We start from the raw sequence: 16,659 nt of genomic DNA, 5'->3' as shown, positions 1-16,659 counted from the left end.
CTCGCTGTTGTGATGGGATATAATGATCTCAGCTGGCATGAATCTTCAAATTTAACAAAATTTACTCTAGCAGATTTATGAGCGCTTTCCTTCAGCCAAGCTTACACGCATTGCTCTTCCCTCTAGTTCCTGAAAAGCCAAGAAAACAAAACAAGGATCAGTCAATTGACTACCCGAAACTGCACTAATTATGTCGAAATAGATCATCTCTGCATTTATAGAATGCAGATGAGACTAGGAAACATTACCACTCCATCTAGAGATTGTAAGGCAGTTTCCATCTCCGCTTTTGTTGAGAAGCATACGAATCCATAGCCACGGGACCTTCCTGTCTCCCCATCATATAGAACCCTGGCTCCAACCACATTTCCATATTCTTGGAAAGCTTTTGTCAAACTCTCAGATGTGGCTGACCAGGACAAATTCCCAACAAAAAGCTTGTACTCAGTTTCTGGATATAGAGGTTCTTTCGCTCTAGGTTTGTCCGAAAAGTTAACCCTCAAGGTCCGGCCACTGTACTCCTGAAAATTAGAATCAACGATGCTTTTTAACAAGGTTTGAGACTTTGAGTATGCATGTATAACAACCACATCTCTATCTAGCTCCTGTACATGGGTAAATGTCAGGGTAAATTATGTCTAGTGCATCCCTTGTTGTGACACTGAGATGCGATCGGTAATGTGGTGAGTATAAGTAGTATATGTAAGATAGTTTCTTTGAGAGTCTTACGCGTCCGTCAAGATTTTCAATTACAGCATTGCAATCTTCAACACTGCTCATCGTCACAAATGCAAATCCTCTGCTTTTTCCAGTGTCCCTATGATAGAGAACCTATATATGATCATGAATGGTAATATCAGTGTCTCTTAAAGGGATAAATTAAGAGAAGAGGTGCGGTGAGCAAATAACAGATGCTGATCATGATAAAGAAGCCAAAGTAAAGAAAATAAAAAATTGAACCATGAACTATTCAGACAATCGTTGACGTAATGAATTTCAACATGCTTACACAAAACAACCTTTGAATTATTCATATCTTGCATAATGTGTGTGTTGGACATAAACTATCTTCAATACTCTTGCTTGTAGGTCTTCACTCTTCAGTAATATACAGATAGCTAGCCTTATGTTATGTGTTCCATATGTTGCTCAAATGAATTACTCCAATCTAAATGTATATCACCCCATTACCATACATATATTACATAACACTAAAACCAATTCCGTAACTTCATTTAATTTTGATCTGTACCTGACTTTGATCACCCTCATTTTACAATTCTCTGGCAAGGCCAAATTCATAACACAAGTGTGAGAGGACTAGAGAATTAGGATTGGGATTTCTTGTCGCTTATCGAAGAGTCCAATTGAGTCATACATTCAAAGAGGACTCTAGCTACTTGATCAAATTAACCGATAATCTGATAACAAGTTTATTTTTTGATTTTTTCTAATGTACTAATAAAAAGTAGGTAACAAAACACTAATGACTACTATAAACAAATATTTCAACAAAAACAACTGGTACCACATGATTAACTACTCACCTCAATGAGTTCAGGACTTGCATAGTCCTGAATAATCCCAGCAAGTTGAGCACTGTCAACACTGTAAGGAAGGTTCCCAAAGTAAAGCTTCGTGTTCACAGGGAGCTCATCCGTCGAAACAGCAGCCTCACTCGAAACTTCAGCTGTCGGCGCCACCACTTCCTCTTCCACCTGCTTCTCTTCTTCCGCCACAACAGCTTCTTCTTCAACCTCTTCCGTCACAGCCACGTCCACAGAAGCGCACGATATTCTCAGCACGCGTCTAGAAACCAGTGGCTGATCAATAACACATGAATGAGCAGATAGCGAAGACGATGAAGATAGCATGCGGGTTGGTGTTGATATTCTGAGGTGAAGATCGTGGTGAGGGGCGGCTAAGTGGTAGTTGGAGCGCATGCATTTGAGGGTGGTGTGGATGGAGGGAGAGAACGACGAGCTCATGGCTGCGGCTGCAGTGGCAGCCATGGTGGTGGTTTAGAGTGGTGAATGTGAGTGAGGTAGATAAGGGTAATGGTGGTTTAGTTGTAAAGTTTTGATCGAAGATGAAGTCCTGGATGTGAGGAAAAGAGAGAAGGAAGGGATGGGAGCGTGGGATGGAGTTAAAGCTTTGTAGGCTGATGTGGGCAGATTATGGCCAGTGACTCGGTGAGTGTGCAAGAGATAGGAAATACATGGGAGGATAAGATAAGTGAGTGTTAGCTCTATATATACATAGTCCAATCTAAGACTAATTTGCACGATTTCTTGAGGGTACGGGGCTTTTTGGTTGATTGGGAGCCTTCCTTTTTTTTTCTTTTTTTTATCTCCTATTCTATTTTTTCCACAAAGCATTACCCTTTGAAATTATTATAAACTAGAGATATCATATACAAGGCATTTCCATATTCAAGATCACCATAATATACAAGGCATTTCCACATTCAAGATCACCATAATGTTTTTCGTTAAAAGAAACGACAATTTTCGATCACATATTTATGATAATAGTGAGAATTAAGCACGTAACCTTAATTTGTTGGTTATTCTTCATAACTTATGAACATGTCAGAGATTAAAATATTGCTCGTTATTTATTTATTTCAGGTACATTAAAATAGAGCTGAATCCCTATTTCAATTTTATCGTACCTGAAGTTTGCATTTCTTTAAACACAATTTTTTTTGTTTGTTTTTAGATAAGAACCTTCATGGTTTCTTTTAGTCCAAATTATCCATATACTTCTACTTAATTTTATGGTGCTTGTAGCACTACTATTATCAAAATACATCATTCACTCATTGACATATGTAAGTGTGTGGTTTAATTTTTATAAAAGTTATAAAAAAAAACCATACACTCCAAAAATGAAAATTCAAAGATGACAAGTTCATCGCCACAACTATAAGGCCAAAACAGTAATTTAGCGGAAACTCTTGCCTCTATTTGTTATTCCCGGCTTCCCGCCAGTCCAAACGAATGGAGTCGTAGCATGCTCTACTTCTCATCTTCCATTTCTAAGCTCAAGCTTACTCGACCCCTCTATCTAACCCTCACCAAATCACTATGTACAGGAACTTCAACCCCTTTCTTCCAAACCCAGAATCCAACTTCATACGATCTAAAACCCCTCAACTCCAAAATCTCAAATTTTATGCGCAATGGGTTCGTCGAAGACGCCCAGAAGCTGTTCGACGAAATGCCTCACAGAAACACGGTCACCTGGAACGCCATGATTCGTGGCTACTTTCTAAACGGGCAGTTCGCCACAGCAGTCAGCTTGTTTAATCGGATGAAAGAGCGGGATGTCTTCTCGTACAACACGGTCATTGCCGGGTTGATGCAATGTGGGGACGTGGAGGGCGCGAGGCGGGTTTTCGATGGGATGGACTTCTGGGACGTTGTGAGTTGGAATTCGATGATTTCTGGGTATGTTCGTAATGGGAGGATTGGTGAAGCGGTGCAAGTGTTTGAGGGGATGCCGGTGAAGGATGTGGTTTCGTGGAACTTGGTTGTTGGGGGACTTGTGAAGTATTGGGAGTTTGATTTGGCTGAGGAGTATTTTAAGAAGATGAGTGTTCGGGATTGTGCTTCATGGACGATAATGATTTCGGTGTTTGGTGAGGCAGGGCGGATTGTTGAAGCTCGGGAGCTTTTTGATGAGATGCCTGTGAGGGATGTTCAGGCTTGGAATGCGATGATAGTTGGGTATATAGGAAATGGGTGCGTTGAAGTTGCAGAGGGGTTGTTTCAGAAGATGCCCGAGCGGGACTTGGAGTCTTGGACTCAAATGGTAGAGGGGTTGGTCGAGTGCCATAGAATTAATGATGCCTTGAAGCTATTTATGGAGATGCCAGAGAAATGTCCCAAAACATGGAACTCGATCCTTTTGAAGCTAACGAGAAATGAGCTCACTAGAGAAGCTCATGCTTTGCTTAAGAAGATGCCTTACAGATGTGTCATATCATGGACAAATTTGATTGTTGGATATTTTGGAATCAGAGAGGTATGCGATGCAATTAAACTTTTTGAGTCCATGCCTACTCGAGATACAACTGCATGGAATGCCACGATATTTGGATTAAGTGAAAACGATCGTGGTGAAGAGGGTTTGAGGCTTTTTATGAGAATGAAAGAATCAGGGCCATCACCAGACAAAGCAACATTTACTAGTGTTTTGACAATCTGTTCAGACTTACCAACCTTACACCTAGGTAGACAAACTCATGCACATATAGTAAAAGAAGGATTCGGTGACATTGTTTCAGTTTCTAATGCTATGGTTACCATGTACGCAAGATGTGGCAGCATGGATTCCGCTTTACTGGAATTCTCGTTCATGCCCATCCGTGATGTCATTTCTTGGAATTCTATAATATGTGGATATGCTCATCATGGGAATGGTGAAGTAGCTTTGGAGATGTTCGAATGTATGAGATCAACATCTGTTGATCCCAATGCTATAACCTTTGTCAATGTTCTATCTGCTTGTAGCCATGCAGGGTTGGTCGACCAAGGTAAATATTACTTTGACATGATGAGATACACATATTTTCTTGAACCTACTACTGAGCATTATACATGTATAGTTGATTTATTCGGAAGATTTGGACTTATAGACGAGGCAATGAGTTTTCTAGATCAAATGAAATCTGATGGATTTGAGATTCGTGCAAGTGTTTGGGGGGCATTACTTGGAGCTTGTAGACTCCACAAGAATATTGAGGTGGGTGAGATTGCCGGGGAGAGGGTTTTGGAAATAGAGCCTGGTAACTCCGGTATCTATTTGATTTTGGCAGAAATGTATTCGAGTTATGGAAGAAGAGAAGATGCTGGACGGATTAAGGCAAGGATGAAAGAGAAAGGAGTCAAGAAGCAACCGGGGTGCAGTTGGATTGAGGTAAACAACATTGGGCATGTATTTCTGTCAGGGGACAAATCCCACCCCAAATTTAGGAGGATCTGTTATGTTTTAGAGTTACTGTATACAGATATTGAAACTCAGTTTCCAAAACCAAATGCTGTATTGCTTCAGCAAGTACAAGTTCCATAGAAAATATATTTTCCCTGACGGTTGTTACTCGATCGAGCTTTGAATCTTTGATTATTGTACTCTGTTACTTATACCATAAAGAAAACAAAAAAACCAGTTTCACATTTCCACCATATAGATAGGAAAGCAAGCCTCAATGCCAACAAAGTTTATTCAAAGCCACCTTCCGGTACTGCATTTTCCCTTCCTGGCTAGGATTTAGGATCCCGAAAAAGCTAGTGGTACAAAGTCCACTGGCAGTTTACAGACTTTGATCCTTGATTTGTCTTTCAAACTAAACACATATAAGTTCCAAGATCTAGGTGCTGACTGCTTCCCATAGTAAATTGAATCACCATCACAGCGTAGGGATCATGGTGTGACATTACTATGGAATTGTTCGAACCTAAAACCAAGGCATTACTCCCAATCGATTCCACCTCCTTCCACACAGGAGATGTCCCTTCCAGCTTATAAACATGGAGTAGATCGCGATCCAGTGGAGACCGTAAATCCACTGCTACCAGCATTAGACCAGTCCCCGCTGTTTTGTGCATGTAAACTTGATGAAACCTTCTTAGTCCTGCAACTAATGCATGTGCAGGTTTTATCTCCATATTCTTCATGGGAATGGAAGATATGCTGAAATCCCAGACATCAACACTATCGTCCTCCATCAGGACATAGAACTCATTATCACACCCCATGATTTCTATGTACCATTTGCCCTCCTCAAGTTTAGTCCACTCATGATCAGATGTTGTACAGAAAGCAAGTTTGCGATGTCCTTGTCTGTATAAGTGTCTTAATATTTATAACCCTAAAACAAGAACTTTGTTGGTCAGCTGTGACCTATTGGTGAGGTTATTTCGGTGGCAAGAAGTAAGGTCTATCACTTTTTGTATCGGATAACCCAAAAAAGAACAATGAAAATGGATGATATTGGTTCTGATGGGATGCTAATTTAGGAACTGGCACTCCGTGCACTACTTCTTGAAGAGGGAGAAGCTAGCTGATTGATAACCACCTGCTCTTAAACTCAAGATAGTGAAACAGGTGGTACATATGGCCCCTCTTAGATTCCGGTTTCGTGCCGTTAAACCCAGCTTCCGTTTCGGGCGAATCAGTTTTTTGTACTTAGCCTCTGATTCTACAGAATGGCGGTGAGGCTATAAAAGGCATTGTAATGGTGTTTCACTGTTTCAACCCATTCGTTGAGGCCTACCGTGATAGTTACCCTGTAGGGTTGGATGAGAAGAAGTACGTGCCTGCCCATCGATTTTGTCAAGTGACAGTGGGATTACTTGAGAAACAAGCTAAGAAGATTTGTGAAGAATGAGACAGCATTGCCATTACTAATACATCTTTATTGTGCAGTCACACTCACCGGTTCGCATGCTCCACCGTGCCGCCTTCTGGAGCTTCCTACGGAGCTTTTAGCAAAGATTTTGAAGTGCCTACCAGTTGAGGATGTTGCTAGTGTGTCATGTGTTTGTAAGGAGCTGCGAAATCTGGCTAATGATGCATTTGATGAGCAGTTCTGGAAGCAAAAGCTTCGTGAGGAGTATGGCACAGGTTTTGTAAACGAAATTGATCAGGCGAGTTGGATTATATGTCTTGGAAGTCTAGGTTCCCTGACACTACGAATAATGAGAAGGAAAAATATTATAGGATCAGAGGTAGGTCGAGGCCGTGGCGCTGGAAACAACATCATCGGAAAAGAATATGGTAGGGAGTTTCCTCCTTTGCAATATCTATAAGCATCCTTAGTTCTCCTATTTCAGGTAGAATGATCTTCACTAGCTAGATTTTTTTTACTTGGTTCTTTTCTTATTGTTGGCTAGGTCAGTCATATGTAGCTGGTTTTGTTGCTTGATTGTGCGGATATATAGTTATCTTTCAACGTTACCGTAGGTTTCAGCTTCCTCATAATCTGAAAAAGATGGTCATCTACGCTATTTGATAACAGTAATCTTTATTCCTTATTTTCTACCAATTCTTTGCCTGAAGATGAAAATTCAAGACTCCAATGGTGTCTTTTCTCGGTTGGTTTGCTATGAACCTAAGAAGCAAGGAACGATGGTAGAGCTGTAGAGGCAGGGGCTAGGAGGAGAGCTTATATGAGGATAGGGAAGACAAAAAGGGATTTCCAGACCCAACGCTTTGCTAGGTGGAGAGCGTTTCAGATGAACATGATAGACGAAAAGAGAGAGGGAGTTAAGGATACAGTAGTAGAAGAAACAAAATACAATTATGTGAAATGAGAACAAAGCACAAGCTATTCATCAGAAAAGACGGATCCAATTAATATCAGTATAGTTCACACTTCACACAACAGTAAGCAACCGATCTAACGGTTACTACTTACTACATAAAGCAAACATTCAATTAGTCACATAGCTAGGTAGATACATTTTAATCAGAGTAAGTTACTCAGGTATTAACACCCATCTAATGTAAACTAGAAACCATGCACTCACTTTTTCTTAGAGCTTGGTTTCCCAGTTCTTGGTGGTTGTATCTGACTTGTTAGTTTTGATGCTGATCCTTTCCTTTCCTTAAGACAGTTCTCAACCAAAGTCCCCTTAGAACTTTTTGTTTTTATGGAATTTCCAGTAATGCGGAGTGGAGTACATTGTGTACTTCTATTCTGAACCATGCTATGATTCTTCAGAGCCGATGATCGTTGTGCTTTGATCTTATTTTTGTTTCCAATCACCATATCATTATCTGAAAACATATAGATAGTGAAAGAGTCCATAAGATGTACAGATAGATAAACTAATGCTGCCGAAACATGCATATAAACTAGGTAATGAAGCTATTTCCAGTGCTTCAAACTCGAAATGTTTCTGGAAATTTCTTCAATCTATCAATAATATTAATCACAAGGGTTTAGCCAAAGAAAACTGTATCTGCATCACATGTGCTCATTAGAGATGAGACAAACCTCTCTGCCGAGTCCAATGGAACTTGGTAATTCTATGGTAAGAAATACTTGGTCCTAAATAGTGCAGTTCAACTAGTATGCTGGAATACAAGTGTATCATGAACAATGTATTAGTCAACAGTCAACACTCAACCATATTCCATGGTCTGCTATTCAATTTTTTACAGTTTGTTACAATACTTGTTCATTAAAAGTAGTAGTTCATAAAGCAAATTAATCACCGGATAAGTGTAACTCCTGAAGCCTAAAGTCTGATTGCATGACATACCTTGATAAGTGATACATGATCAACTTTCTAGTTTTACTATTTTGCATATTATGAAGTTCACATCTATCCTAATCTTCTACATGAAAGTCATTAATAGTAATTTAGTTACAGCAGGGGTTTAGAAATATATTTTTTGACTCTTGATAATAGTTTTCTCAACTGGTACTACATCATATATAAATAAAGGATGACGAGACATTAATTACCAGGACTGGATAAGACTGCACGCGGGGGAGGGATTGAGCCGGCTCTAATATTCTGTTTATTCATCTCTTCAATCTTATTGGCTTTCTTTACTCCTGTAAATAAGAGATGAAAATGTCAAAACTTTATAGCCTGCAACTAATTCAGCACCCAATTCTGGAACAGCAAACGGAGTTCAATTGATTTCTGCTAGACGAGAAATGAAGAACATGAAGGCAAGATGTACACGCAAAAGGAGAAATCTTTTTCCTTCCCCTAATAAGATAGGCACAATTGTCACTAGAACTATACCTTCAGCAACAGAGATCGATGGCACAACTACTCTTGGCAGTGGCACATAAGATTTTGGAACTCTTGCAATGGTAGCTGGAGAAACATCTTGATCCTTCCCTACAAAGAAATAGAATTGTCAAATCACACTGTTAGATCACCTGAAGACCAAGGACTATTCAGGACTCAGGAATATAAGAAACTTTGATGAAAAAGGAATTTGTCAAGGCATTAAAGAATCTGAGGAAGAATGCAAGGGGAAGCAAATCCTTATCTACCGAGGCAGTATATTAAGAAATCTTCTATCTTGATTTTTCCAACTTTGTATTATATCTACAGAGTCATAGACTCAGCACAGTAAATCAATCATACACGCACACTGACTTACAAGCTGAAATGAAGGACCTGTAAAACTGCTGCTTATATTGTCTTGGGAAAAACATATTGATCAGAGCTTATATTGTCTTGGGAAAAACATATTGATCAGAACAGAGGTTTGCACTAAAGCTTCTGGATCATGAGTTCATAATGAATGGAAGCTTCGGAGATATAATACATTCTGCCTACAACTGTCATAAAACGGGACGAGTTTCAACTACAAAGCACAAGGTAATGAGGAGGATTTCTCTGGGAAATTAATGTCCGAATACAGATCCTAAGTACCTGTTCTTGTTCGTAACAAGTAAGCCTTATCAAGAGTACAAACTCGGTTATGCAATGACGAACAGGAACAGTACTATACTGGTTAGTCATGAATTATATGCGCACAAGGAGCAGCTAAAACACCAACAATAACACCATGCTAAGATCCAGCTAGTAGAATAACAATACCTGCTGATGGAAGAAAAGATGAAAATATCAAAATAGTGCCTTACATATATTGATGCTGCATTTTTCTTCTACGTGTCCCCAATCCATAAGTTCCTTTTTAATTGATTTAACTATCAAATTCAATTGTTTCCTCCTTTTTAATTGATTTTTCTTCTGGGTGACTATATCTGTTCAAACTTTTCCCTCTTCCTTTTTGGATTAAGAAAGTTTTCCTATTATGTTTTGAAAAGATTACTCCTGGTCCTATCAAAATTCCTCTTGTATTTCGCAATTGAAAAAACAAGCTCTATATATAGTGACATGATGGTCTTGTTATTCTCATCAATTTAACAAGTTTCGATTTTCAGATTTGTTGTCAAAAGATGAGTTCTTCTGATAGTTCACAAGCTTATGAAGCCACGGATGCCAGGACCAAGACATCAACAACTCCAAAAGACAAAGCATCCAAACTGCCTAAACCAGAGAAAGTTATGTGTCCGCCAGGCCCGAAGCGTCCACCTCCAAAGAGTGGGCATAGCGATTCTTTTAGCCCACTTGATTTGAACACAAGATGGCGTTAAGCTATTGAGCAAAGGAGTAATTGTTCAAGTAGATGAGACATAATAAGAGTCTAAGAAATGTAGTTTTGATGTGTCTTTAGTTTGTTCATCTATTGTTTTATGTTTACGTACGTTTTATGATAATTTTGATGTATGGTGTTTCTCATAGATGTTTTTAATATTAATGTTGTGTCTGTTTCACCTATATATTAGTTGTGTTGTGAGATAAATGAAGAAAGCATCACTGAATTTGGAAGTGATGTGCAATTCAAAATCTTTTCTTAAGTCTGATCCCCTCTGAAGACCAGAAGTATAGACCATTTTTGTGCTATTGCAGGCCAGTCCTGATAAGTAAAAAGATTATAAATTTCAATTCTTGTTCATTCCTCTGTCTCACTAAAAGGAATGAAATCAAATAGAAGTTTGTTACACTTGCCTCAGCTTATCATCTACAAATATAAGCTCAATACCAAGTATATCTATGTGTAGAAACTAAAGTCAAGCATGCTGATTAATGAGACAGAGCGAGCAGACTCTCAGAATTGTCAATCTGTGCTTCCCAGTTCTACTATATCTATTACTAAACCAGGTTTAAACTAAAGCTTTAGATGAGCAGAAATTTACTAATTAATTCTACTTTTTTCTCAAAAAAACTAACCTGGAGAATCAAAATCAAGAAGGGCATGTTGATCATCTTTCTCTTCTTGTTGCTGCCTGACCTTCACCTTGGGATAAACATACACTTGAAAACAGAGAAACAAGAAAACCCATTTCAGAACAAAACCAAAAACTATTAAGAAAACAGAACCCAGAAAGTACACAAAGAATGGAACTTGACAAACCCACTTTTGTGCTTTTGTCCTCTTCCTCTCTCTGAGAGCTTCTTCAGTTGTTGAAGCCTCTGAATTTTTGGTTGTTCAAAAAGTTGGGAGCAAATTGCTTTGTGGGTTCTGTTGGATTCTCTAGTCTACAATATGATGAAGGTGGAAGGACGAATGAATATCATAGACAATGTCAAAAGCCCCTGAAGTAGACTTGTGAGTGTGTCGAGTCATTTTGACAAAGGACTTGGATTCTGAGACGCAATTGAGCACGTTTTCAGCTGACAGACAATCACGTAGTGGAGTTGTCAACGCTTCACTTGGCCCCGTGTTGCCATTTCGAAATTTCAAATTTGATAGGTCAATGTGGTTGCGGAACGACATGTCGTTGAGCCTGCGAGTCACACATCACCTTCACCGTACCCGGAAAATTTTAATATATTATATGATATAGCATGCCTCACAAAATATGTAGCTATTATTGATTGAAGAAATAACTAAATGACCATTTACCTCTTTAGAAACCCACATGTGTCATACAATTAAACACTTTTGTAATAGGTATGTCATACTATATGGTATGATAGACAAACCCCACCATACCTCCCAGTTTGAGCACCAGATGCTACACTGCAACACTAGTACTCCATCATGAATAAGGATTCCATCTCTTATTTTAACATAATTAAGTTTACCCTATGTGCCATACAATTAGACACATTTACAATAGGTATGTCATACCATATAGTATGATAAACGAACCCCACCATACCTCCCGGTTTGAGCACAAGATGCTACACTGCAACACTTTAAAGTACTCCAGCATGAATAAGAATTCCATCTCTTATCTGTGAGTGTTTTAACATAATTAAGTTTACCCCAAGTTTAGAGATTAGTGTACAACTCATCTTTAATAAAGAATTCGTGTATAGATAAATTTGTTGTCAAAAAACATGGCATTTTGCTGGTGGCTGTGACCTATTGGTTAGTTGGCAAGAAGAAAGATCTATCACCTTTGTATTGGAGCCTCATGAAAAGTGTGGAATCGATGGTATTGGTTCTGAATCTTCTGATGTGTTGGTGTGGAACAAGAGTATACTTAAGAGAGAAGCTGATTGATAAGCTCAAGGTATTGAGACAAGTGGTACATATGACCCTCTTAGATTCCGGTGTCGTGCCGTTAAACCCAGCTTCAGTTTGAGGCGAATCGGGTTTCTATACTTTTCCTCAGATTCTACAGAATGGTGGTAAGGTTAAAGAAAGAAGGGCATTGTACTGGTGTATCACTGTTTCAGCCCATTCGTTGAGGCCTACCGTGGCGGTTGCCCTGTAGAGTTGGATGAGAAGAAGTATGTGCCTGCCCTAATCGATTTTGTTTGGGGAGACAATAGAGTTTATCATTATCATGTAACTGAGGGATTACTTGAGAGACAAGTTAATGAGATTTGGAATGTTGTGAAGAATGAGATAGCATTGCCGTTACTGGTAGATCTTTATTGTGCAGTCACACTCACCCGTTTGCGTGCTCCACCGTGCCGTCTTTTGGAGCTTCCTCCGGATCTTCTAGCAAGATTTTAAAGTGCCTGCAAGTTGAGGATGTTGCTAGAGTGTCGTGCGTTTTTAAGGAGCTGCAAAATCTGCCTAATGATGAATGTGATGATGAGTTGTGAAAGCAAAAGCTGGGTGAGGAGTATGGCACAAGCTTGGTAAAGTGTGTTAATCAGCTGTATAGATATTGGATTGGAGAAGAAGACCGCATGTCTTGGAGGTCCTGGTTTGTTGACACATTGAATAATGAGAAGGAAAAATATAGGATGAGATATAGGTAGAGGCGCCGTGGAGCTGGAAAGAACATCATAAGAAAAGAACATCATATCCAGAATTGCAATATCCTATGTGCTTAAAATTCAACATCTTAAGTTCTCAAATTCCAGCTAGAAATATCCTAACTAAATATTTTTTTTTATTGTTGGCTAGGTCAGTCTTATGTTGCTGGTTTTGTTGCTTCATTGAATGGATATAAGAGTTACTTTGGAACATTAGTGCATCACCATAGTATTCAGCTTCCTCATCAGAGATATTTGGATAACAGTCATCTTTGATATTATTTAAGATGAAAATTCGTTGCCTGAAGATCAAAATTCAAGACTAATGATGTTTTAATTTTTCTTCTGCAATTTGATGGAGATGGCTTTGATCTTATTTAGCAGATCTTAGGCAAATCCCCAAGTCTTCTGTTTTAGTGCGCAGACAGCACCAGATGCACTGCATTTATGCATGCATAACCTCGAATTTATTCCATGTACTAATGAAAGAACTGGAAAGTACAGATTGTTTGCTTATACTTGTAGGAAAAAAAAAACTGTGAGCCAAAGCTAGGGTGGAAAATAAAATGTATAGGATGAATACTCTCCTACCTATATAATCCTAGAGATATTTTCTCTGTACGTTCTTATTTCAGGTGTAGACAAAGGGAGGTGTCACTGTGGAAACTTGTTCAGAAACCCACGGAAAGTATGGAAATTCATGATCGTGATGGGTTTTCTAGTATGGTTTTGGGTAGTTAAATTGCAGGAGAGGTCTATCACCATGGGTTCTAATTCGAGAACCCTAGCTTAAGTTGATTCTGGCAGTGGAATAAACAGTGATGACAATAAAGAAAACGAAGAGGGCCTTCACTTATGTACCTTGCTATATAGCTCATTGTAGTCAAATTTGTAGTCTTTGCCTAGTATGGAATATGAATATGACCAAAGTGGAATGTATATGTAGCAGCAGTAAATTCTGGAAACGGAAGCAACTCATGGAAAGAGAAACGTTTGGATAGTTTTCCATGGAAAGTGAGAAGCAAGGAGGGATGGCCGAGGCAGAGACCAAGTGGAGAGCTTATGTGAGGGAGGAGAAGACGAAGAGGGATCTCTAGACCTAGTGCTTTGCTAGGTGAGAGAGTTGAGAATACCATCGTTGAAACATACAAAATACAAAAATATCAAGACTTTTATCCTAATGTGAAACGTCTTTCCCATAAACAAAGCACAAGCTATTGCATCAGAAAAGGCGGATCCAATTAATATCAGTATAGTTCACACAACTGTAAGCACTGAACTAATGGCTACTACAGAAACCAGACATGAGATTTGTCACACAGCTATGTAGATACGCTCTAATCAGTGTAAGTTACTTAAGTAATGACACACATATAATGTAAACTATAAACCAAATACTCACTTTACCTTAGAGCTCGGTTTCCCTGTTCTTGGTGGCCGAATCTGACTTGTTAGTTTTGATGCTGGTCCTTTCCTTTCCTTGGGACAGCTCTCAACTGAAGTCCCCTTGGAACTTTTTGGTTTTATGGAACTTTCAGTAATGTGAATGTGGAACACATTGTCTACTTCTATTGTGAACCAAGCTATGATTCTTCAGAGCCAATGGTCGTTGTGCTTTGATCCTAATTTTGTTTCCAATCACCATATCATTATCTGAAAACATATAGATAGTGAAAGTCCATCATTTGTACAGATAGACAAAAGTTGCTCAAACATGCATATAAACTAGGTAATGATGCTATTTCCAGTACATTATAGAATGTTTATGGAAATTTTTCCAATCTATCAATAAACATAATCACAAGGGTTTGACCAAATAGAATTACATCTGCATCACATGTGCTCGTTTGAAATTAGACAGACCTCTCTGGTAAGTCTACTGGAGCTTGGTTATCCTATGGTAAGAAACATGGTCTTAAATAGTGCAGTTCGACTAGTATGCAATAATTCTACTAGTGTATCATGCACAGTGTATTAGTCAACACTCAACCATATCCCATCGTCTGCTATCCAATTTTTGCAGTTCCTGTAAAGTTTCTGTTCATTAAAAGGTACTAGTTCTTACTTTAATTAAAAAAAAAAAAAAATCTAGTAGTTCTTAAAGCAGTCCATATCAGGTTTTCAAGAGTCTATATCAGAACAATAATCACTGGACTATTGTAATTCCTAAAGCCTGATTGCATGACATATCTTGTTAAGTGATACATGATCGATTTTCTAGTACTAAGTATTTTGGGTATTCTGAGGTTATAAAGGGAATATGATCACATCTATCTTAGTCTTCGAAAATAAAAGTCATTTATAGTATTTCAGTTACAGCAGGGATTTAGAACTATATTATTTGGTATCTTGTTTGAAGTTTTCTCATAAGGTTCTATGGTAGAATTTTTCTTTTCTCCCTAACAAGATAGACACAGTTGACACTAGAACTATACCATCAGCAACAGAGATCAAAGGCCCACTCTTGGCGCATAATATTTTGGAACTCTTGCAACTATAGCTGTAGAAACATCTTGATCCTTCACTATAGCGAAATAGAATTGTCAAACCCTGTTAGATCAATCTGATGACACCTCTGAACTTGGGAATATAAGAAACTTCAATGAATAAGATGATTGTTATTGCATTATAGATTCTAATGAATAATGCAGAAAGAAGAAATCCTTATCTAGTGAGGCAGTATTTTAAGAAATTTTCCATCATATGTTTTTGGACTAGTATCAAACCTACGGTCATAGCATCAGAGGCGTAAATCAATCATACACAGTTAGACACACCCTAACTAACCCTAGAATCAAAGACATGAAATGTGATGCTTATTATGTCCTGGGCATATAGATCAGAACAAAGGTTTGCACTAAAGCTTCTGTATTATGAGTTCAGAATGATGAGAAGAAGCAGTCAAGCAGATATAATACCTCAGTATGTAAGTATCACAAACAGGCCCGAGTTTCAACTACAAAGATCAAGGTCATGAGGACTAGGGAGGATTTCCCTAGGGTATTAATGTTGGTATACAAATCCTATTTACCACTTCCAAAAATTTGGAAGTGATAAGCAAGTCAAAACTGATCAATTGATAAGTCTGATCCCCTCTGAAGACTAGAAGTATGGACCATTTTTGGGCTATTGCAAGTCAGTCCTGATATCTAAAAGATCATAAATCGAAATTCTTTGTTCCTCTCCACGGTATCACTAAATCGAATGAAATAGAAAAAAAAAAAAAAAGTTTACTTTGCACATGCTTCGACTTATCATCTACAAAGAAATGTTCAACACCAAGTATCTTATGTGTTACAAATGAATTCAAACATGTTAATGAGACCGAGCAAGCAGATTTTCAAAGTTGTCAATCTGTGATCCCCAGTTCTAGTATGTCAATTATCAAAACATGTAACCAGGACTGAAAGAGAACTAGAAGAGCCGCAAATCATACATTTAATTGTACTTTTCTCAAAAAAGAAACCTGGAGAATCAAAATCAAGAAGAGCATGTTGATCATCTTTTCTTTTGTTGCTGCCTGACCTTCACCTTGGGATACACATACACTTCAAAAACAGAGAAACAAGAAAACCCATGTCAGAACAAAGACAAAACCTTTCTATAAAACAGAACCCAGAAAGTATAAAAAGAATGGAACTTGACAAACCCAGTTTTCTGCTTCTATCCTCTTCATCCGACTTTAGGGTTGTTCAAACAGTTGGGAGCAAATTGCTTTGTGGGTTCTTCGTAAATTGGATTCTCTAGTCTACAATATGAACGTTAGACTTGCGATTGTGTTGGGTAATTTTGACAAACTACTTGGATTTTGAGCTGAAAGATCGTGATAGCGAATCACATACTTGTTAACCGCTTCATTTGGCCTCGTGTTTCCATTTAAAAAAAAAAAAAAAAA

At 38.4% G+C, this 16,659-nt stretch overlaps 3 protein-coding genes across 3 annotated transcripts; 1 reads left to right on the top strand and 2 right to left on the bottom strand.

The window, feature by feature from the left end:
• Nucleotides 1–63: 63 nt before the first annotated feature.
• On the bottom strand, nucleotides 64–2,204 carry LOC101306511 (31 kDa ribonucleoprotein, chloroplastic-like). The gene is made up of 4 exons (XM_004296483.1): nucleotides 1,548–2,204; nucleotides 730–831; nucleotides 249–521; nucleotides 64–129 (listed from the first exon to the last, which is right to left on the bottom strand). Exons 1-4 carry the CDS (start codon nucleotides 2,010–2,012, stop codon nucleotides 76–78), a joined length of 894 nt encoding a protein of 297 aa, XP_004296531.1. The 5' UTR covers nucleotides 2,013–2,204; the 3' UTR covers nucleotides 64–75.
• Nucleotides 2,205–3,015: 811 nt separating this feature from the next.
• Nucleotides 3,016–5,076, top strand: LOC101311664 (pentatricopeptide repeat-containing protein At4g02750-like). The gene has a single exon (XM_004297883.1). It carries the CDS (start codon nucleotides 3,016–3,018, stop codon nucleotides 5,074–5,076), a length of 2,061 nt encoding a protein of 686 aa, XP_004297931.1.
• Nucleotides 5,077–7,320: 2,244 nt separating this feature from the next.
• Nucleotides 7,321–11,093, bottom strand: LOC101306220. The gene is made up of 5 exons (XM_004296482.1): nucleotides 10,964–11,093; nucleotides 10,776–10,859; nucleotides 8,769–8,867; nucleotides 8,480–8,572; nucleotides 7,321–7,785 (listed from the first exon to the last, which is right to left on the bottom strand). Coding segments are annotated over exons 1-5 (531 nt in total). The 5' UTR covers nucleotides 10,965–11,093; the 3' UTR covers nucleotides 7,321–7,531.
• Nucleotides 11,094–16,659: the final 5,566 nt, after the last annotated feature.

Source organism: Fragaria vesca, linkage group LG4 (assembly GCF_000184155.1).
Source record: "Fragaria vesca subsp. vesca linkage group LG4, FraVesHawaii_1.0, whole genome shotgun sequence".
Classification (NCBI taxonomy): Eukaryota; Viridiplantae; Streptophyta; class Magnoliopsida; order Rosales; family Rosaceae; genus Fragaria; species Fragaria vesca.
This window is presented reverse-complemented; position numbering and strand designations above follow the sequence as displayed.